The sequence below is a fragment of the Pygocentrus nattereri genome, chromosome 15 (genome assembly GCF_015220715.1).
Source record: "Pygocentrus nattereri isolate fPygNat1 chromosome 15, fPygNat1.pri, whole genome shotgun sequence".
Taxonomy (NCBI): Eukaryota; Metazoa; Chordata; class Actinopteri; order Characiformes; family Serrasalmidae; genus Pygocentrus; species Pygocentrus nattereri.
Genome location: NC_051225.1, coordinates 30848362 through 30870434, shown reverse-complemented (window position 1 = coordinate 30870434; position 22073 = coordinate 30848362). Strand labels below are relative to the sequence as shown.

General features: G+C 38.4%; 2 protein-coding genes across 6 annotated transcripts in view; both read left to right on the top strand.

Moving 5' to 3' along the window:
• Window positions 1–6027, top strand: part of ap3d1 (adaptor related protein complex 3 subunit delta 1) — a 31906-nt gene extending 25879 nt beyond the window's left edge. For all 5 annotated transcript variants that reach the window (XM_017702286.2, XM_037545105.1, XM_017702287.2 and 2 more), the window contains 7 exons: window positions 357–404; window positions 1202–1391; window positions 1647–1735; window positions 1827–1912; window positions 2027–2148; window positions 2726–2805; window positions 3452–6027. In XM_017702286.2, coding sequence (XP_017557775.1) covers window positions 357–404; window positions 1202–1391; window positions 1647–1735; window positions 1827–1912; window positions 2027–2148; window positions 2726–2805; window positions 3452–3547 — 711 coding nt within the window. In that variant the 3' untranslated portion in view covers window positions 3548–6027. The remainder of the gene's footprint in view (window positions 1–356; window positions 405–1201; window positions 1392–1646; window positions 1736–1826; window positions 1913–2026; window positions 2149–2725; window positions 2806–3451) is intronic.
• A 579-nt stretch (window positions 6028–6606) lies between these two features.
• Window positions 6607–21255, top strand: cdc34a (cell division cycle 34 homolog (S. cerevisiae) a). The gene is made up of 5 exons (XM_017702283.1): window positions 6607–7266; window positions 17639–17725; window positions 17874–17971; window positions 18402–18536; window positions 19153–21255. Exons 1-5 carry the CDS (start codon window positions 7084–7086, stop codon window positions 19373–19375), a joined length of 726 nt encoding a protein of 241 aa, XP_017557772.1. The 5' UTR covers window positions 6607–7083; the 3' UTR covers window positions 19376–21255.
• The last annotated feature ends 818 nt before the right edge of the window (window positions 21256–22073 follow it).

Below are 22073 nucleotides of genomic sequence, written 5' to 3'. Positions count from 1 at the left end.
TGCAGTGTAAAGCCAACCAAAACAAATGAAGAGACGATGTCACAACAACCCTGGTGTGGATCAAATGACCTATATGTGAGAACACCCTTGGAGACCGCAATGTCGTGTTTTACTTAAAAACTTAAAACCAAAGTAGCGTGTTTTTTATTTGAAGAAACTGTTGGAATATTTAGAGTTCAGTTTCTCCGTATGTACTGGCAGTGCATAGAAACATAAAGCTAGTAAGTTGCTAGATGGCAGTATTGCTTCAGAGGATTTCTGAAGCAAATGAAATTATAAAAGCCCTGAAATTGCTTACCTGTAGCTTGTTCTTTCATAAGTTTTCTGCATTAACTATTTACCCATCCTCTTCACAGCCGATGTCAAACTACTGCCTGCTGGCTGAAAACTCGTACATCAAAATGGTGAGTGTAGTAGGAGCTTGAATTCAGTGACTAAAGAAATTCCAAATTAATGTAACCAGTTGGTGCAGTCTAAATGTGTTCCTAACAACTGATCTGCGTTACCTTCTTGCAGTCATTATTGGAAATGTTGTTGTTATTATTTACAGATGAAGTTACTTCTACTACTTACTGTTTTTACTGTAACCATTGCTCCTGGTCTGAGAGGTCACAGGCCTTTTGTTTATTAGTCAGTCTACTAGCTAAGCTAGTTTCTAGCTGATCCATTCTTTTAGGACATTCAGATGTCTTAATGTTGCCTTATTACCTGTCTCCCTGTGTGTGTTAAAGATGAAGGAGGATGCCAATCAGGTAATGAGACTAAATACACTGCTGTAAAGAGGTTTTCTCTCATTTGCTGTGGAATGCTTCAGAATAGAGTTTGCTGTTCTCGTCATTTATGAAGATGAATGCATACAGTGTGCTCCAAAAATATCACCAGTACAGAAAGTTGCTGTTTGAAATCCATTTATTCAAAGTCTTGAACCAAAAGAGTTTCACATGCTTTTTTTGGTGCTCACTGTAGGTAGTGTTAATTTCACCTCGCGTTCAGTAAACTTACATAGTAAGCTTTCAGGCTTACTAATGCCAAGTCAAAGACTCCCTCTTTCTTTGGTCTTTCTGTGCTCCAGACTCTTTCGGGGTGTGTTTTTAAAACTTCAAACCTGTTTTTTCTATACTGTTCAAGCTTGTGTTCTCTGTTCTGAAGATTGTGACAACTCATTACAGTAGGGTAAAATAAAATTGCCTTTTTTCTCCAGGTGTATGATATTCAGGGCAACTTGCAGGATGGCAGCCAAGTGGTCGTGTCGGTCATATTTGAGAACAAAAGTGACAGCTTTCTCAAATCCATGGAGTTCAATGTGCTGGACTCTCTAAACTCCAAACTGCAGCGACCAGAAGGAGCTGGACCCCATGATGGTCTTGTCGTACCCTTCCAGCTGCCACCAGGTGCCATTCAAAGTTTTTTAACTGTGTCACAGGTTTTATAATGCAAGTGACTTGTCAAACAGCTATTTTACATTATAAACCATGTGCAAAAAAAATGTACAAAGCAGAGTTAAAATTGTTTGTGTGTATTTGAGTTTTTATACTTTCTTAACTTAAGTCCAAAATTGTGATGAAGTTCCATTTTCATGAACAATCTAAAGCCACATTGTTGCGATTAGTTTTATAATTTGTAATTTTTGCTTTGGTGTTCCTCAGGGGTATCAAATGAGGCCCGTTTCATTTTCTCAGTGCAAAGCATCGTCATGCCTCAGAAACTGAAGGGTACCCTCACATTCATAGTCAAGGTGAAACTGTCTGCAAATACACAAAACAAAGCTTGTGAGTAATGCACAGCGTCTCATGAAATACCTGCATACTTTTATTTTCCTGCTGCAGTCGGAAGACTCCTCAACCCATGAAAAACTGGACTTCAAACTGCACTTTACCTGCACATCATACCTAATCACCACTCCCTGCTACAGGTCAGCAAGGAACCACTTTTGATTAGAATTCAAAACTCTTGTGTAAAAGTTTGTGTTGCCATTGTTAGTTTTCAGTTTGTTAATGGAAAGTCGTCAATGTAATTGTGTAAATAGTGACGCGTACGCCAAGCTGCTGGAGTCTGGCGACCTGAAGAGCAGCTCTCTGAGGCTGGAGGGAGTCAACATGCCCTTCCACCACCTTTTGGCTAGGATCTGCTTCCATCATCATTTCTCTGGTAAGTGTTTTTCCCCCTAGTAAACACTTTTATAAGTATCAGCTTTATCTTTAATGTAGGGTTCTAATTTAGTGTAAATTAGCTTTTTCATTATATGCAGATATGAAAGAATAAGCCATAAGTGGCCTAATTGGGTGATTTTAGCCATCTTCCTAGCTGTCAAGATTTAAATTGGACAAGCTAAAATAAACTAACATTACTCACTGCTGCCCTCTAAAGGTGTTATCACACCAGTCTTTTTTGTTTCAAAAGACCTATGATGTCTCAGTAAATGTTTTCTTTCTTTTATTTACAAGGATTCGGCCCAATGCAATTGATAAATGGACCTTATTTACTATGTTTGTTGCAATGTAAAGGTATGATTGTGAAAGCTACTAACAGTGGAAAATGGTAGCATTACACTGAAATAACTGATAGATTGTGTGACAAGCATAAAATAAGATGGAACTTTTTTTTTTTTAGTTGATAGTTGGAAATTTATTTGAAACACACAAAGCCAGAGCTAGCAAAGCCAGCTCATAGAACGTGATGAAATGTTCATTTTCTCTTACTCTTTCACTCTTACTCTCTCTCTCAGTTGTGGAGAGGATTGATTCCTGCGCCTCCATGTACAGCAGGTCAATCCAGGGTCACCATGTCTGTTTGCTGGTCAAAACTGTGAGTTCTCCATTTCCTGTTCTTTGTCACATATACAGATTTTTGACATTTGCATTTAGCTTACTGATACAAGCAGTCTAGATTGCTTTAGATTAGACTGGATACATTTTGTTTTTTTCCTCACATATCCTTAGTGTATAATAGTTTTCCCTCACACATTTCCTTCATATACCTCTTGCAACAAACACAAACAGCATGATGGAGAGGTATATTTAGACTGAAGAGGAGGTGAGAATATTTTTAAAAGGAATGCTGCCACTTTTCAGCACTTACTGAGATACAGAAAAGCTTACAGCCTTTCTAAATTGTGTTTACACACCTCTATATGGTAGAGAAATGTAATCTCACCTAACAGTTCCAAGGTCAATCAATCAATAAAGAAACAAACAAATTAATAAATAAGAAACTAAGTAAAGTAAAAACTAAAATAAACAGAATTTCCTGATCAGTAGGTTATGGTGAAGTCAGGAAAACCAAAGGTACACCAGTTGCAGCATTAAAATTAGAAATAGAAACATGTCAAACGTTTTTTTTTTTTTTGTTTTTTTTTTTTAACTTTTTTTATGCATTTTCATTTTATTGCTTGCATCTTACACTCCTCTGCCTACTTTGTTTATTCTCAACTCCTCTTCTCTTTTTGTCTCAGGCTGATCAGACAGTCTCCATTGACGCTAAATGTGATGAGCCGTCGCTGCTGGGGAACGTGCTGGATGAGATAAAGCAGACCTTCTCACAGTGCTGATTGTGTCTGAGAGACCGATGGTGCCCTCGCCCTCTCCCCAAACCCCTCCAACACTCAGAATCATATCACAAACACTGAGGCTGGCTTCCCCCCTGCTACACGTCCCTCCTCCCTATATTTATTGGATCTCTCATTCAATTAGTCTTTTTCCTCTTTCTTGGGATCACACAACTGATGTGTTCAAGTTGTGTGGATCCACACTCTCCTGCTTCACTGCAAATGCACATTCCTTTTGATTTTTCTCCTAAACTACTTCTCCTGTATCAGTGTCGGTCCAACATTCAGTCCCACTAACCTCCCTAACCCCTTTCTGCTCTCCCATTGTCTTAATAGCTGACATTCATTTGAGAAACTGGATTTATTTTCTTCTTGTCAATGATGTTGGGTGACCTTCTTTTTTTTTTTTTTTTTTTTTTGGTATCGTTTTGTTTGTTGCTTTCTTTCATTCTCTCTGCGCCCCCCTCAACAACATGAGCTTAGCGTCAGTTTGTGTGTGTGTGTGCGCGCGCGTGTGTGTGGTATGTCTGTTTCTATCTCTCTTACTCTCTTTCAACCCCTTGTGGAGAGCTTTCTGAACCTGATTTCTCAGCTTCATGACAGAAATCCTGCCCAGCCCTCTTTCCAGCCTCCAACAGGCTAAAATTTTAGTTTGACAATGTCCCCCAAGTAGCTGTACTGCACGAGCCCTGCCACATGGTTCCAAATATGTAACCTGGTATACTTTTGGACTTGGAGAAAATGGGCGAGTTCTGGGACCAAGTTCCGAACAGCTTGGACTTTGTAACCCATGAAACTTATGACAGAATGAAGCAGATACAACACACTCTACTGTGTCTGTTGGCCTTTTCCATTGTTATTGTAAAGCATACAGCTTTACAAGTTTACTGCACACTAAAGGACTTTGAGGAGGTTTACTATAATGAACAGCATAACTAACACTTACTGTCAGGGTCATCAAGGTCATTACTCCAGGTCTCTCGTCTCTGCTGGTTGTTATAGCATGATTAACCAGTCTTTTTGAAGGCTCCACATGAAGATATGAAGGATTTCTAATTCTGACAAATCAGTGACCAAACCAAAAGTATCAGTTGAACATCAGCTTCATTTTCTTCAGTCAGTATTGTAGAATGTGTTTCTTTGTCTCTCTCTGGAAATTACTGTTTATGGGAAGCTTAATATCCTTCCAAAATGTGCTCTCCATACGGTTGGTGTCACTTTTTCATCAACTAAACATACCTGGACAAAGGCCTGGCTCATGCCTGTGTTTGTCTGTTCTTCTGCCTTGTTCATTTGGCAAATTGTGGTGAATTTCATCTTTTTCCTCGTTTTATTTCCAAATGCCTTTTTGTTTCCACACTACTGTACTTGTGCTAATTGAGGAACCTGCTCTAATGTAATTTCTGTTTTTGTTTGCCTGGTCCAGCACGCTGTAGCACTCAGTTTTAACAACCAGCTGAAGTAGTAGTCCTCCTTTCTCAAAACTCTACAAGTAAGGTTTGTTGCTGAAGTGTTTAATTAAACGGCATTAGTCAATAATCATGTGACTAGTGTATATGGTTTAAATCAAGATGCTTCTCATGTAGTTGCAAATACTGACCATACCGGCCGTTCATACAGATGACCCAACATAATGCAGGTTTGCTGTTTTATAAGGTATGTCTACCTAAAGTCCACAGTTATCAGTGGCCGTGTGAATGCAACCTTCAGTCACCCGAAAGCTTCAGGTCATCTATATGAACACAGGGTAAATCGCAGGAGACTGGGAGAACCACCTGTAATTACAATACTGAAGATATTTTCTGTGCAGAGTTGATTTATATCTTGCATGAGTAGGAATGTATACTTTTTGTTACTTTGTCTAATACAAGGACACATGCATACAAAAGCTCCCTACCATTCCTTTATTGTTGTATTTTCTAGTTTTCTTTTATATATAAATATATACAGTATATTAAGTAAAAGTTGGCTTCTTCATGCTACACTTTTGATGGTATAATGTATTTTTATCTGTTCAGAGTACATGCAATTTAAAAAGAAATGTCTTGGAATGGTTTTTAAAATTTACGTTTTGCATTAAATTATATCATTAGAAGGGCGGGTTGGTGTTGAAGACTGGGATGTTCAAATGGATGTGTGTTAACAGCAGCTTACGTGAAGCAGCCCATCCATCTCCTAAAGGATTTCCCCCTGGCAAACTGTAGTGCAGATCTTGCTGGATTTTGCTTGTATCATTCAATGTACTCTCAATGCTCTTCATTTGAAGGTACTGTCTGACTCCTTCACTATGTATTTTCTGACTGTATGATGTAATATAATGTTTCAAGAATAAATGACTGAAGAGAATGACCAATAATTTGCTAAGTTCCCTTTAATTGAGAGGTTCACCCAAAAGAATTATGAGAAACTTAGGCTGCTGTAGTTTTCTTTTGTGTGTGAAGATGATGGTGTACCAATAAATTCCGACTTCTGAATTAAGTGCATATCCTTTTAGTTTGTGTTGTCATTTTTTTTATTATAAACACATAAATGTAATTAATGTAAATTAAGTAAATTATTTTGAGAAATGAAAGCCCCTTTGTTAATATGACTTATTGTAATAGATATTCATTGTGTATGAGATACTATGTAAAATATGTTTGTTTCTTTGTCTGTTTTTCTATTACGTTTTTCTTGGCGCTTGTTTGATTTAGGAAATACTGCACCACCCAGCATTCCTCAGTGGTTGTACCCTGCCTTGAAGGGGTTTGTTTGCTAAGGGAGGTCGTAAAGATGTGCTGTCGAAATCGTGTTGAAAATGGGATAATTTGAAAGGCTGGCTCTTCTGCTAGATGCTTCGTGTGGCGGATTTATATGTGTGTATATATAAAGCATAAATAGGTCATGAAAATAATTATGCACTTTTTGGTTTATACACCTAAACGTCATAGGTCCAAACGGAAAACTGAATCGATCCGAAGGATGTTTGGATTGTGAATCGTTTCGAATGAATCATTGAACCGATTCAAAAGATCGATTCGCTTACGAATCAGACGCTGCCTGTGGAGAAGTGAAAGGGACCGTTGGAGCGGGTTGAACGCTACTGGGTGGCTCCTCTGCTAGCTGCTTCGTGGGACGCTGCTTTATTCGGCGACCTAAGTTACTTTTATAGTTACAGTAAATACACGCCAACGTTGTGGAAGTTGAAGGTAACAGCCTGACTCGGATTCAGAGTGGCACAGAAATCGCTCAAATGCCCCAAAACACCTACAAAATCCTCAAGAGTCGCTGCTAGCTTCCGCTAGCCCAGGACTGTGAGTTGGTTTTAGCTGCAGTTGTTTGGCCCTAGTTCGGGTTTGTTGATATGTGTGGAAAGAATAAGTATTAAACTACGCATAACACTTTGTAAAGTTATAGCTGAATGCGTGTCGAAAACGAGTAGTTATAGCTAAAGTAATCAGTGTGTGCTAACACTGCTAGCCCACATTTTCACCAGAGTTGACCGAAAACCCCAGTTCGCTCCAAAGAAGACTCGGACTGTAAGAGTTGTTGCCCGGAATATGGCTCAGCATGGACATCATGTTGCGAGTTCACAAAAGGCGTTAATGTTGGAGCTGAAAAGTCTTCAGGATGAGCCCGTAGAAGGGTTCAAAATAACTTTGGTGGACGAGTCGGACTTGTACAACTGGGAAGTGGCGATTTTCGGACCTCCAAATACACATTATGAGGGTGGTTATTTTAAGGTAAGTTCTTGGTATGAAGTCATATTATTATTCCCCAACGTCTTGTCCGATTTTTCCTGTTCCACCTTAAATTGGGCAGCAGTTATATTTTGGGGCCTGTGGCTGTTGCACCATTTAAGGTGGAACGGGAAAATTCGAAAAAAGCTGGCAAATACTTCAGCCTCGTTTTCACGGTTGACTCCGCTTGAGAACACAGCATGATTTATTCTTTAGCCAACCTGCCAGTAATTGGTGTACATGCAAATAAAAATGTCTTTCTGCAGCCTCTCTGACTGCCTTGACGAAAGAACAACTCTTTGTTTTACCAACGTTGTTTGGGACGTTCAGGTGCTTATCGCTGGAACAAAGCCCTGCTGAAATGACAGGACTCACCCCCACCACAAACTCCCCAAACGGCTTCCTAAGCATCAGCTTATAACGTCCAGTATCATTAACATGATGAAAGAATGCCTGCTCTGCTGTTTCCTTTTCATGTTCTGCCTTGGCTCCGCTCAGTGGCTTCCCTTTCCTTCATTGTTCTCTCATTCTGTTGTCCATGCTGTCTTCCATACTGTGTTTTGTCAATGCGTTAAGCCTTTAAACTGCAAAAAGAATATCAAAGCACTGTCCTGATGTATGAGCCTAGAACCCACAGCCTCATGAAGGTGTCAGTTTATTCCTGTTTTCTCTCATTTCAGGCAATTGATGCCGATTTGCTGATGGATGATAATGTTTATTCAAACAGTTCAAGGCATTGATCTTATCAATTACTCAGTCATTATTGATATCCCTACTATGAACCTGTACTAAATCATTTAGTGCATATTTTGCTTTTCACAAGGCTGGCCCAGAGCTTAGTTCAGCTAAATGTACAGTTGTTAGATTTTCTTTTCATTGTGACTGTACTGCTCCTGAATACTTTGCTTTACATAAGACTGAATGTGGTGACTGATGATTTGCATATTGTAGACAATCAGGGTTTTATTTGCATATTTTAGACAATCCAGAACGGTGAGCGTAAAAGCGTATGAATATTACTTATTGGTTAGGTGCAATGTAATGTGGGAGAAGAAACAGTAATATAAAATCTAATTTTAAGTCAGATTTATATATATATATATATATATATATATATATATATATATATATATATATATATTTGTTTAGATCTGTTGTTTTGTATTTATTTCATATTAATCATTAGTCTAGTATCTTAATGTAAAACTCCTATTAATTACTGAGAAAACACTCCAGTCTCCAGTATATTATCTTTCTCTAATTTTTTATTATTTTATTTTGATGTAAGAAACCAGCAGTAGACACCTACTACATTTTTCTCTTTACGTTAGCCTGGTTTTCATTAGCTTAGTTAACTCTTTCAAAGAGGACAAATCTTCCTGACTAATCGCTGATAAATCGTTGTAGCCTCTATTATATTATCAAGTTAAATGGTGTTTGTTTTCTGATTTTACATTTATTGTGTTTGTCTTTTTAATAGACTGCATTTTATTGCAAGCGATCTACCTTTAGTGTAAACACCTAAAAGCTTTCTTAGGCCTCATGCGGCCTCTTGCAGGTCTTTACACGTGCTGGCAAAAAGAACCACTTTTGCCTTCTGTTTGTGTGACTGTAGGACTGTAGTGTGTTATTGGCTGCTGCTTATGCCTTGTGGCGTTGTAAAACCTTGTGATGAGGTTTTATATCATTGGTCATATCACTGGTGTCTTATCAGTGAACTTGATCCTTTTTTAACCTTATGCCAGAGTGAAAGAGACAGTGTCTGAAATGAGTGTTCTGTGGTGTGCTTGGGCTTGCACGTCCATCAGTGTTGAGCTCGGTAATCTAGTTTCATAACCATCAGGAGGAAAGGACAATGAAGACAGGCCTGGACATCCTCTTATCCCTTTATCTAATGGAAAAATTAAAAGAGCTGTGTAGTGTGAAGCTTCGGTCATGTATTTTACACATGGGATAATTACTTATGCTCTATATGCCTTTAACCCACTGACTTTTTTCTTTTTCTTTTTAGCTTTGCAGTAGAGCTACAAGGTTGATGTAGTTAACAAACAGTGCTAGCTTGTGCCCTTACTATTCACAATTGCCCCAGACTTGCCCCAGCTCATTTTTAAGGGAACTCTAATAGACTTTCTTGTTTGATTTGGCATTTTATGACCTGCTGTTATTTAGGAGCAGATGATGTGGCAATACTTCAAGACATTTTTTGATGATTCACCAAGTGTGTAATGATATTTAGGGATGTTTAGGTTTGAACACCTGGAACAGAAAAACAAGAAGCCATAGAACTAAATTGAACAATTATGGTAAAAAAAAGACAATTATTACTGAGAAAATACACAAACAGTTCACAGAAGCGCTGATTTTATGTTTTAACAGGACTCTCCTACTATGAAACGAGTGTCTTAACTTGAGCCCCTAGCCAAGGATGTAAATACGAATGCAACGAGAGGTGGTCATGTTATGGCGTAGCTCTTTCGCTAACTAGGTCAACTAAATTGCTGTAGTTGATGTTGGCTAGTTCATGAAACAGTGACAACTTTCTCAGAAAGACCAACATGTTGACATACCTTCTACCTGTAAGAAGATGAGGAGTCTTCATCACCTTCCGGTGTTTTACTGGTTAGCTCTCTTAGGTCATTAGCAAGGCCTAAATAGCTGGTAACAGATTTCCCTTGGCTAATTACAAAGGAAAAAACATATTTTAAAAAGTTTCCTCTGCATTCTGCTACATCTGCCTGTCGCTTTAAAAGGTACACACTCAAAAATAAGATGGTTCTTCAAGGATTCTTGCCATGCAGAGAGCCATTTAAGCATTAAAAGGTTCTATATAGAATTCATGGTTCTAAATGGAACCATTGCTTTTATGTAAAGGACTTTTGAAGAACCATCTTTTTTTATAAAAAGTATGTAAGCCTACAGCAGCCCATGTCATTTTTTCTTATTTCCTTCTCTGCGGTTTACTGCAGTTGTCTGTTCATTAACCCTTAATCTACAGTAACCACAAGTCCACAATATATTCAGAAAAGTATGTTGTCGTGTGATGTTATCTAATTTATCTCTATAATGATAAATATCATAATATTGCTTGCCCCTATGAGTACAAAAACATTAGTATCAGTCATCTTAAAGCCTGAATCTTCTCTGTACTTTTGTATTGTATATTTAGATTATCCTCATAAATCCTTTGAAAAATTTGTAAAAGCAGACTTAAGACTATAAACATGCCCTGGCTCATGTACTACATTTAGGATAAGGAATAGACTTGTGTTGGTTCAATTTTTTTTTGCTGAACTGTCACTGAGAGTGTTCCAATATGATAATAGAGGGGGCTTTGATTCGATGCATGTGTCAGTCAGCTGACGAGCAGCGAGCACCTGCTGGAGCGTGCATGCACTCAGTCCCCCTGGCAGGTGATGTGAGCTGAGCTTCAGATAGCCGGGCGGATCGGGTCATGTTTCTTCCTCTGGGGCTGATGGTGTGTCACAGAAATGTGAGCAGTGGGTGGGAACGGGAAAGGCTCTCTATGCTTGCATTCAGCTCTGGGAGTTAGTTTGAGAAGCAAATTGGCTCTTGAAAGCCTGAGTTAATGACAGTTAATCTCTTCTGAAGAGCTGCTCATTTGCCTAAGACTGAAGCTAATAAACCATAGCTAGCCAGTGATACTAACTGGTTACTTACTACTGTTCAGTTAAATTAGCATTAGCTAAGTTACTGTTCTTTTAAACAGAGCAAGTGCTTTTACTGATTAATCGCGCATTAATCTTTAAAGCACTGGTTATATTATAATGCTTTAAAAGTAAGTGGTGTTTGCATTTATGTATCTCAGTCCTGCGTCTGCCTGCCTTTCTGTCTGCTGCGTTTTCTGTCTGACAGTATTTCCCCCTCAACATTAACTTGGCTAAGAGTGCTAATGCCTGATGTTGCCACTTGTTAGATGTGGGTCCTTATATTTTGTCAAGACAGGGTGACTAGATTTAAAGAGGAATTGCATTGACTCTTCACAATTACAAAATTAATTTGGTTGAAAAATGGAGATGTGAAATGGTGCATTTTAGAGAAAATTATGTCTTCACAGTGATGATGAAAGGAACCAGAGGTTGTCTACTGCACAAAATTAGCCATTTTAAATGCCTGTCCAAAATGACGTGTAACCCTACAATTGTCTTCTGAATCTTCATATGTAATGATGATGGTTAAACAGTAGTGAAAAATAAGTTTTATTTACTGTTTATTCTTTACAGCACCCTGCAAGTGCTTCTCTGCCCTGTAAGTATCATAAATATATGATTTTTAGGTCAAAACACGAGGCAGCATATTTATAGCCAGTGTAAAAATGTGCTAATGAAGTGCTTTTAGAGGCATTAAATTACTTTACATGAACAAATTTTGGTAAACTTCTATAGTGCATTTTACATCAATCGGAATCATTTTGTTTACATGAAGTGATTGAAAAATTGGTGGAATTGCCCTTTAATTTTAATTTAAAAGTGCTGCTCTTTTCAGTTTTGCTAACTTGGCTTTAAATTTATTACAGTGAATTATATAAAAGCACCACACAAACCCAATGTTACACATGAGAATACATCTGTCATTATTTTTCCCTCATGTTCCAGTATGAGCTCTTGTGCCATGATGTGGTTATGAGTGAAGCTCAGGGCATGTACATCGCTGTTGTCAGAAACAGCCCTGGACAGTGTCTGCCTCATTTGACTCACTAGCTGTCTGATGCAGGCCTCTGCTATATCGTTTTCTTGGCTCCTGTTGTACTGAGCCAGCCAATTAGTGAAATCATATTTTAGTGTCTGTCCTCCATCTCAGCTTTTACATCACAACTCAGAAGCTCTCCCAGATCTTTCTGTGTGGGTGATATCTCTGATGTTCCACCATGTTTTACTAATAAATGCTTTCTGTTACTTGTTTATCATGCCGTTTTCTGTTTGTCATGCTATCTGCTCCTTATTTTGCTTGATATCATTTGAAAGCAGTTTTTATGTTAATGGATTAAAAACCTTTGAGAGGTGCTATAGAGAAGATTTATTATTAAGCTATTATGACCATATTTTATGGTTATTGGAATAATTAAGACATGCAAAGTAAACAGTGAAAAAACCTCCCTTGTATAAATACAAAACAGGTAATTGACAAAATTAATCAGTTTTCACAGAATAATCAGAAGTGTACTTATAGATGTCGTAAATAAAATACTTTAATATTTAAAATTTTATCAAGGGGCGCAGCTGTCTAAGCGTTGGCCCTATCATCAGGAGACCGCGAGTTTGATCCCTGGTGATGCTACAGCTGTCCGTAGCCGGGTGTCCAAGAGAGCACAATTGGCCTTGCTCTCTCTGGGTGGGTAGGATGGCCCCTCCTTCTCCCCCCATCACTCAACGCGATACTAGTCAACGCAGATGTCTGTTGGCTGACGTAACAGATCTGGCGGTTGGCGCTTTCCCCTGAGCGCGTTCAGCTGTCCAGTGACGTTGCGTGAGCAGCAGTTCATAAAGATGCGATGGCTGGTTTGGCAGGTGTCGGAGGAAGCCTGTGGTAGCCTTCACCCTCCTAATGTCGATAGCATCGTGTGATTAGGGGAGTCCTAACTAGCAGGTGGAATTGGAAATTACTAAATTGAGGAGAGAAAAAAAGAACATTTATTTTGATGCCAGTATTTTTTTTCTATATTTAGGTTTTAATGTCTAATAACAACAAAACTGTGCTGAATTAGCCATGTTTGCATTGTTTCCTTTCTAGCCCTTCATTTTATTACAATCTTACAGTCTGTTTTAATTAATTTATTTAATTAATTTAGATATACACCACTTTTGGCTGAATTGTTCACCAGTGATAGATGCACAAGGTTTGTTTCAAGGTTGTAGCAGATTTGTGGCTGGATGGTATAAAACATCGATGCACCCTGCAAAATCTAAAAAAACACAGGATCTGCTAGGTCAGACAGGTAAAACTGGGGACCACCTGGCCAAAGTGCTGTGGATGTTGTAGTTTACCCTCGTCTAACCCTCTGAATTCAGCTCATGAAGGCTGTGCTTATTAGCTGATGAGCTGAATCAGGTGTGTTTAATGAGGCACTTTGCTGAAGTCTGCAGTGTTTTGGCCTGTGAGGACTGGAGCCTGATGCATGTGTGTGAGGTTATGTCCTGCCGTCCCCCACTGTTGTCTATAAAAATGGATAAGTAAGCTTCAAGATGGCTTCTACTCTTATTTGTGCCTGTGAAAGATATTTGTTCTTTTTAATAGATAACAGTATGTCAGACAGAATCAGGATGCAGACTTGAGAACTATCGCTTTAAACATACTCTCGTTACAAGGAAATCATAATAGTAGTTCTGTCTTCAAATGTTGAGGTGATGAGGGTTTTTCCTCCCACATATGAATGAAAATGTCATTTGCACGCCTCACTACAGGCTGCATCAGATCTGTGCAGTAAGAGTTCTTTTCTCTGCTTTCATATTTTGCCCGTGAGGCAAAACCTTGCTCTGTTTTTTGGCAGGGAATCTGCTGATCGTGGTGAAGCTCTTACTAGGTTAAACATTAGGCTAATCACCACAATGAAGAAGACTGCTGTTCAATATTGATGCCTGCTCTTTGCCAAAAGAGCTTTTAAAGCATGTCTTTATCTGTTTCTGGCTCCTCTGTTTCAGGCTCTGTCTTTACTGCACCTTATTCTACACTCTGCTGTGAATGAGATCTTGTACAAGGTCACTCCTCTCACCTCTGCCTGCTTTCTTCTCATTCTATTCACACAGAAGTGACTGGAGGATGGAGAAATGGAGAGAGGGAGGGAGAGTTGTTGGGTGTGAAAGGGGATGAGGGAGGTGAAGTAGAGTGGTACAGCTTGTTCTAGGATAAAAATGACCTGGTTTACTTGCTCCCTTGCACGGTCTTATTTTCTTTCTTTCTCTCTTGCTACCTTCCTCTTATGTTTTATATTATTTCTCTTTCTCCCTTTCCCACTTTTTTGCTCTTTTTGTCCCTCACTTTTTCTTTCTGTCTTGCTCTTTATTATTCTATCGTCTCCCTGTCCATTTTCAGCATACTCAATCATGTATGAGCACAGTTGAATCTAGTTTCTTTTGGACAAATTAGGACCAGATATCCACAGAATGTTCTAAAGCTGACTGCAGAATGTGGAGAATGCTAAATAGAGGGTGTGCTCCACGGCTCTGTGATTGCACCATATGAAAGCGGCTGCGCTTTGAGCGGAAAAAGCCCTGCTTTTGTTTAATCTTCATATGGTCTTTAATAAAGAGGATGAAAAGTTGAATATACTGCTTACTATGGAGGAATCATGAAATTTTCTCAAGCCCCTAAAACAGTGCTTAACTTCACAATAAAAAGACCTCAATGTGAAAAACTGTGCAAGAGCCAAGAAACAGAAGATGACTGCAGTGTTTACTTGTGTGTTGTGTAAACATTTGGTTGCCAGTGACATTTGCATTACAAAAGAAGCTGACTTTCTTTAAAATAAATGGAAATATCAGGATATTATTATTATTGTGTTAACATCAGAAGAATGGCTGCAACTCTGTCCTGCAAAGATAAAATATATTTTTTTTGTGTCAAGTTTAGAAATATGTCATGTACGTGCCACATAGCAAATCACTTTGAATGATAGACAAGTTGTCGATTATAGAAATACTTGTAGTGCTAATGTTTGGGCCACCAACTCTTGAAAGGTTAAATAGACGGCCTACTGAATAAAGCACTGACTATTGTCGGGACTCGGAGCGCCCCATCCTCCTACCCTGAGTCCCAAATGATGTGGACCAAAACGCAATGTTGCTTATCAATTAATTTTAAGTTTTTTGAGGAAGGAGAAGGCCCTCTTCATTTATTAAGTTTCAGGTCACAAGTCAGCTCCCGGATCGCCAAAATGCAAAGATCCAACACAATATATCAGTTTTTATGTTTTTCGAATATGCTCATTGCCCCTCCCTTGAGTGATTTCTTCACTCCTCCTCTCTGAACATCCTAGGCCTCCCATTGGCCATCATTATATTTGCTATATTAAATTTACTTTTTGACACCTATGTGCTTTGTCTGACAAGGACCATTTTTTTTTTACGACTCTCCAAATTGGGCCCTTTTAATTATTTAAGAGTTACGACCCATTCCTGCCTGCTGCTTATCTATCTCCTCATGAAAAACTAGCTTGTTTTTAATGAACAGGCAGAATTTTCTTATTTGCAGGTGTCTGCTTATCTTTCAAGGCTTTCTAAACAGTGCCTGGCACGGACACCCTCTCCTGGAAGCATTAGGCCTAACTAAGCCTGCCTGGGCCTATCTGGCTCAGTTAAAAATGACTATCCTTTATTTTAATAATTTCTAAATTAATGATTGTTACAAACCTTTTATTAATATTAACTCAAGAACATGTTTAATCAATAATTCTGACACTACCGAATAAACTGGGAGTTTGAGTCTCCCAAACTGCATTAGAACTCTGATTGGAAGGTGCTGACATCTTTAAATATTCAAGGACTTGCTAAATTGCAAGATTAATTAATCAGAACTACCTGTCCCATAAAGATACAATACATATTCAGTTCACTGGCAGAGTAAAACAGCCCTATGGCCCTGTGGACATTCTCTGTAATACGCACATTAAGTTTGTGTGTCTTCTAGTCTGGAGAAGAAGAAATTTAGAAGGTGCACCTTCTCAGTCTCTCACCTCTTCCCCCGATATTTTGTGTCCTGGAATGCGAATGTCCTGCCACCTGTTTTACTTGCGTCTTGGGAGCTGTTTCATTACTGTATTACCTTAAGTGTAAGCCCTGGAAGGGGTGAGAGACTGAGTTAACACAGCAGTAGAAATGACCAAGAAATCATTACAACCTGACGCATTTCTCTTTCCAAGCCCACATAATGGCAGACAAAATCAGTTTAGAAGCCATAGCCATTAACTACTTGAAAATGCCTTAATATTTCAAAACCATAACGTTTTATTTGCTGCGGCTTAGGTTGCAAACTACTTTATCTGTTAAACATGCAGATACACCTTCATCACTTTACTGTTAGTGTTGTAGTTTGCATGCTAAAGGCTACATTGTTAACAACAATAATAAAGGCATATCACATTTTTACACCAAAGTTTTTATCCAGTTAGTGCAACTTCTTACGTCTTATGTTTCAGCTTCTCAAAAAACATTTTGCATTGTTACTTTATTGGAGTTTTCCTTCTGAGAATGAGTGGGCCGAGATCATATTAAACCCTATGGATTAAGAATGGGATGTCACTTAATTTCATAAGCTTGTGAAGGCAGACGAGCGAATACTTATAGTGTATAATATAGTGTATGTACTTGCTTTGACTAAATGCAGCACTCCTCTGGACAGCTTTCAGGAGTCAAATAGCTGATCACTGGTGTTTATGTAGTGTGTCCAGTGTGACCTGTGGTCCTCTCACACAGTTGGCCCACCACTTAACACATAAAACCCATAGGTGTGTGTGTGTGGTGTTCAAAGTAGATGGAACGGTGTGTGTGCGCATCAGAGACAGAATAGTACATACTCCTACTGTGTTGAAAGACATGGCCTGACGTGAGTGTGTGTGTGTGTGTGTGTGTGTGTGTGTATACACACTAGTTAGTCATCCTGACTTCATAAGTTATTTTTCATGACATGCTACTAATTGAAACATGAAACTATAGTATTACTGAACATAATTTAACAAATCTGTGTTAATACAATACTTGTACAATACTTGTAATAGAATACTTTCTCTGAAGGAGAGAAAGATGAAAGACTTACTAAAATAAAAAGATTTTTGGTATATGAGCAAGTTTGCCCATAAGTTTCTCATTTGGGTTCAGAGGTAATGGGTTGTAGGTCATAACCTCTAAGAGAATAAATCATGTAAGCTGTGTCTTTGGTGGTTCATCTTTTACCTTAATTTTCCGTTTACCATTATGAAATCTTAGCTTTCACCACAGTTTGATTGTATTATTTTTTTCAGAATATTTTTTTTTTTAAATACACTTTAAATACATAAATTTAATTTTACATTTAAATTTTTTTAAATACATTTTACTTAGTAGTGGAACATATACAATAACAATTTCTTTTTTTTCTAATTATTTCAAAAGAGCATCATTTTATTTTAAGCAAAAATGACCACATACTTTGAATCTCATTGATTAGCACATGTTCCTCACATTAACTTGTTTAGCCTATGCCACCATCAAATTGAGGTCTCATAGAATTTATACTGCTGTTACATACTGTTACCTCAGCAGCAGTTTGTCTTCTGATGATGATGATGATGGTGGTGGTGGTCAGAACCATTTTCATTCAATCTTCACCTTGGCTCATGATGTTGGGGCTGTTCTTTCCTTAACAAATCTGTTCTTTTCTGTTTCAGGCTCGTATCAAGTTCCCTATTGATTATCCTTACTCACCTCCATCCTTCAGATTCCTCACCAAGATGTGGCACCCCAACATTTATGAAGTATGTATGCCTACTGATGGGGAAATTAACACACCACCTGCTAACACCAGTTTGGTTTTCTAGATTTTTCTTTTACTATAGTAGATGTTGTGAGGCTTAATGTGGTCAGTGTATAATGGAGCCACTGGTTGTCTCTGTGCACTTTTAGAATGGAGATGTGTGTATTTCCATTCTGCACCCTCCAGTAGATGACCCCCAGAGTGGAGAGCTGCCCTCAGAGAGATGGAACCCCACACAAAATGTCAGGTAAAGCACATGCGCCCAGGCACACATACATGACCCTCCTAAATCCTCCTGTCATGCTGCTCTGGCACCTCTGTGTTTGGAGTCACTTAATGATTACCTTTGCACATACATAGTTGCTGTTAACATTTTTTACTGGGGTTCATATTTTGATTTAAAATTTTACTGATTAAATTAAGATATAAATTATACTACCTCTGCAATAAATTATATTTAGCTTTTTGCTCCTCTTATTTTTCATTTAGGTCTATTTATGTTTACTTGGACAAACACAGTGCATATTAATATGCTCATTTAGTATTTGCATGACTGTCACAAGAGTACAGAGTGTCTTTATATTGTCATAAGAAAAGCACTGTTGAATGTATGCTTTGTCACCAAATACTGTTAGGTAATGAAGCATAAATGATGTACACTGGCCTTTCTCTGGCAGGACAATCTTGCTGAGTGTGATCTCTCTGCTGAACGAGCCCAACACATTTTCCCCAGCCAATGTGGATGCCTCAGTCATGTACCGCAAGTGGAGGGACAGCAAAGGCAGGGAGCGGGAGTATGCGGACATAATCAGGTTGGGCAGAAATTATGTACATTTTTTGCTTCAAAAGATTCAGACACAAAAGCAAACTATTTTCATGGCAAAATGTGTATGACTTTTTTTTTTGTGTAAAAAGGGGTAAACACGATTTTTCTGCAATTTTCAATGCACTACTTTGTTTGATTAATTTAAAAATTAATTTGAAAATTTGTCTTCACCTAGTGCTGCTTCACAGTGCTTGACAGTCATCAAATGCTTTCAAATGCAGTCTTTTTTTTTCTCTTTGCCTTAATGTCTATGGTTCCCTTTTCTTAATTACATAGAGGAGCGTGACACACTATCACAAAAACAGTTGCCAGGGTGTGCACACTTTTGAGCACACTTTCAACCTCCAAGTCTGCTAAGCCTTTCTTTACTTTAAATTTTTTTTTCTTGTTTTATTTTTAAACCCAATAGCTGATAGTAAGAGTTTTGTGATACGCCCTCCTAGCTTTTTTTCAAGGAAGCACAATGCAGGATAGCCAATCAGAACAGAGACTAAAAGGTACAGGAGCACAAATGGTCAGATAAATAGAGGTTAGAGAATAGCAAAGAACAAAAAGGTTATAGTTTGGTGGTAATTCTCTAACTCTCTTCTGTGTCTGTTTAGGAAGCAGGTTTTAACCACTAAAGCAGATGCAGAGCGTGACGGAGTGAAAGTTCCGACCACTCTGGCTGAATACTGCGTCCGCACCCGTGTTGCACCACCTGATGAGGGTTCCACACTCTTCTATGATGAATATTACGACGATGATGAGCAGTTAGACGAGGACAGTGATGAGGAAGAGGACTGTTGTTATGATGACGACGACTCTGGCACCGAGGACTCATGACATCACTGAACAGAACTGAACTTCATTCCCTCTCCCTTGCTTTTAACCCTGTGTAAAATGTAGACTCTTAGTTGATTTGTTTTGCTTTTCGTCCTATACTTTTATTTTGTTTTTCCTCTTTTGGTTTTGAGAGGTTTTTGCGTAAGAACTATGACTCCGCATTCACCGTAGAGGACTAGTTTGTATTTTTGTTGACGCATGATTCCGTGATTGGGAGCGGAGTAGGAGTGGCTGATTTTGTGCTAAAAGGTCACTCATCCAGCTGAGCCGTTCTTGGCATTTACAATAGGCTTTCTTATTCTTTTCCTCTTTCAGTTCATACCCAACTTGGTTAAGATTTTTATTATTTTTCTTTTTCTTTAACCAGTGAAAGCTGCTCACCACAGGTATAAATAGGATTCAGTACAAAACAGCTTGGTCTTGTGTGTATGTGTGTGTGTGTATTCAAGTTTGACGATTCATTAACAGTCTCAGTGGTGCTGCTACAGACATGTAGATAATATACAGTACTTCAGACTCAGGGCTATTTCTCTTTCTAATGACATTAGTAATTATTTCAGCCAGCCAGTGAATTTGATCTTGGTGTTTAGACTGAATGTGCACGTGTGTGTATTACAGTACAGTGCAAATATCAAAGGCCACCCTTCATTTATTACATTTCTAGTCGAAAGAGCCATTAAATACAAAAATTTTTTACTGTCATGGGAAAAAAGCAGAGGACACCCATTTTACTGAAAATTCCACAGAAGCTTCAACAACTAAGTATAATGTGTACATTTTCAGTATTTGGTGTGTATAATCTTTGGCTTTATTACAGCTTTTTTTTTTTTTTTTCCCCAGGCTTGCTTTTCAGATTTTCAAAGATATCTCCTCAAAAATATCGCCTGAAAAATTAATGACTTGTACGTAATTTACATTTAAATTGGCGGTTAAGTAACTGAAGGAAGTTTCTCTGACATTTGAAAAGGACTGTGTGTGTGAATGTGTGCAAGTGAATGTACTCTAAATCCCAAGAGTGAGCTTTTTCAAGCAAAAAAACTTGTACACAGATAAACAAGATAAACACATGCCCTGTTGTTTCAGCGTCTCAGTACTTTCTGAGGTTGCTAGGTTAAGGAAATTGATTGCCCTGATTTATTTAGGTTACCAGCACCTTACTTTGAGCGACCCCAAATGATCTGCAAACAATCTTGGTTTTAATATGTTCAAATAGTCCTACTCCTCCCATAGTACCACCACATTTGTCTACAAGCAATTACCATTTTGAGCTTACTTTTGAGGTTGTGCTTGATGGCCAAGTTTAAACTTTAAACTTTTGGTCTTGGTGAAGCTAAAGGAGTCCTCTGGTGTACTCCCTTGTAAAAACTATTATTTTTCCTTTGGATTGCAGCAGGAGCCATTATTTGGAAGCTAAAACCCTCTTCTGGAAAACCAACAAAGCCACAATGATCAGACATCAGGCTTCAATGCTGTTTACAAACCTCAACATTATAATGCTGTTGTCCAAAGAAAACATTAAAAGCGTTTTCCCCCATAGTGTTATTCCTAATCTTAGTTTTGCTGTGTGGTTACAGCAAATTGTGCTGTCGCTATTGTCCTGGCGGGATGAGGGCTAGCATGAGCTGTAAAGCCAGTCTCCGCATCTGTTCAATCAGCCACGTACTTTGTGTCTCAAGACCTCAAGGCTATCATGGCTAGACCAAAATATGCAAAAAAGTTTTCATTTTTCTGAAAAGATGCTGTTTTTGAGACACAAGAGTGACTTAATTCATATACGTAGTATGCATTACTGATCTCATCTATTCCTTTTGTATTTTTTTTTTCTTTTTTTCATCTGGTTTGTAAATCTATTTAAAACCTGAATAAAGATCTTTATCACAGCTGCTTTACTTTTACATTACACTTATTTACTGATACGGTGAATGCAATAGTCTTGATGGAAATTGTTTGTTCCAATTTTCTGCTTTAAAAATACTAAGTACTAACTTTGGACTTTTCTTTACATATGGTCACATGCATGACTTGTGATATTTGAACTGCTCTCTTCTGACATGGAGTGTTTTTTGCTTCCAGATGATGATGCATTGCATTCTCACAGTTTGTGTAGATGCCTGCACAGGATTATGCAAATGGCTGAAATGCTATTTCAGTATCTTTTAACCTTTAATGTGGGTGTGCTGAAATATTTATGCTCCCACCATTTGTAATTGTTTTGTGCTGGCCTTCAGTGAGATCACCAGCTGGTGATTCTAGAATTGGGTCACTTTGCCACTAGAGGGCAGTATTTACTGTCTTATGTTCTGGCAATGGGACTTCATTTCCAATATGAGAGGGTCGTTGATGCCCACTTAATGAAAAGGCGTTTTTAGACATTGAATAAGCTCCGTAACTCTAATGTGCCTTAACTTACAGGAGACCTTTACCTACCTGGTAGACATGAGCCAATATGGGATCCATTGCAAAGACGCACACTGATGTACTTTTGTTGTACGTTAGTTGAGGGAGAAGTCTACCAGGAAGCCTGGATTGTCTGTATGCTGTCAGGACACAACCATGTTGATCATCTGACATAGTTCAGTCCACTGAAGTTTTATGGGAGAGGGTTGATAGACAGATGCAGGAATTGCACCAGAGGTTTATAGACTTGCACATTAGCAGGAGAGCAACATTTAATACAGTAGCACTCATGTTGAAGTCA

Excerpts from the sequence above, each read along its gene's own strand:
- cdc34a (XM_017702283.1), top strand. The coding sequence starts at position 7,084 with ATGGCTCAGCATGGACATCATGTTGCGAGTTCACAAAAGGCGTTAATG. Across the intron at positions 7,267-17,638 it reads ATGAGGGTGGTTATTTTAAG|GCTCGTATCAAGTTCCCTAT; the intron begins GTAAGTTCTTGG and ends TTTCTGTTTCAG. Across the intron at positions 18,537-19,152 it reads GAGTATGCGGACATAATCAG|GAAGCAGGTTTTAACCACTA; the intron begins GTTGGGCAGAAA and ends GTGTCTGTTTAG.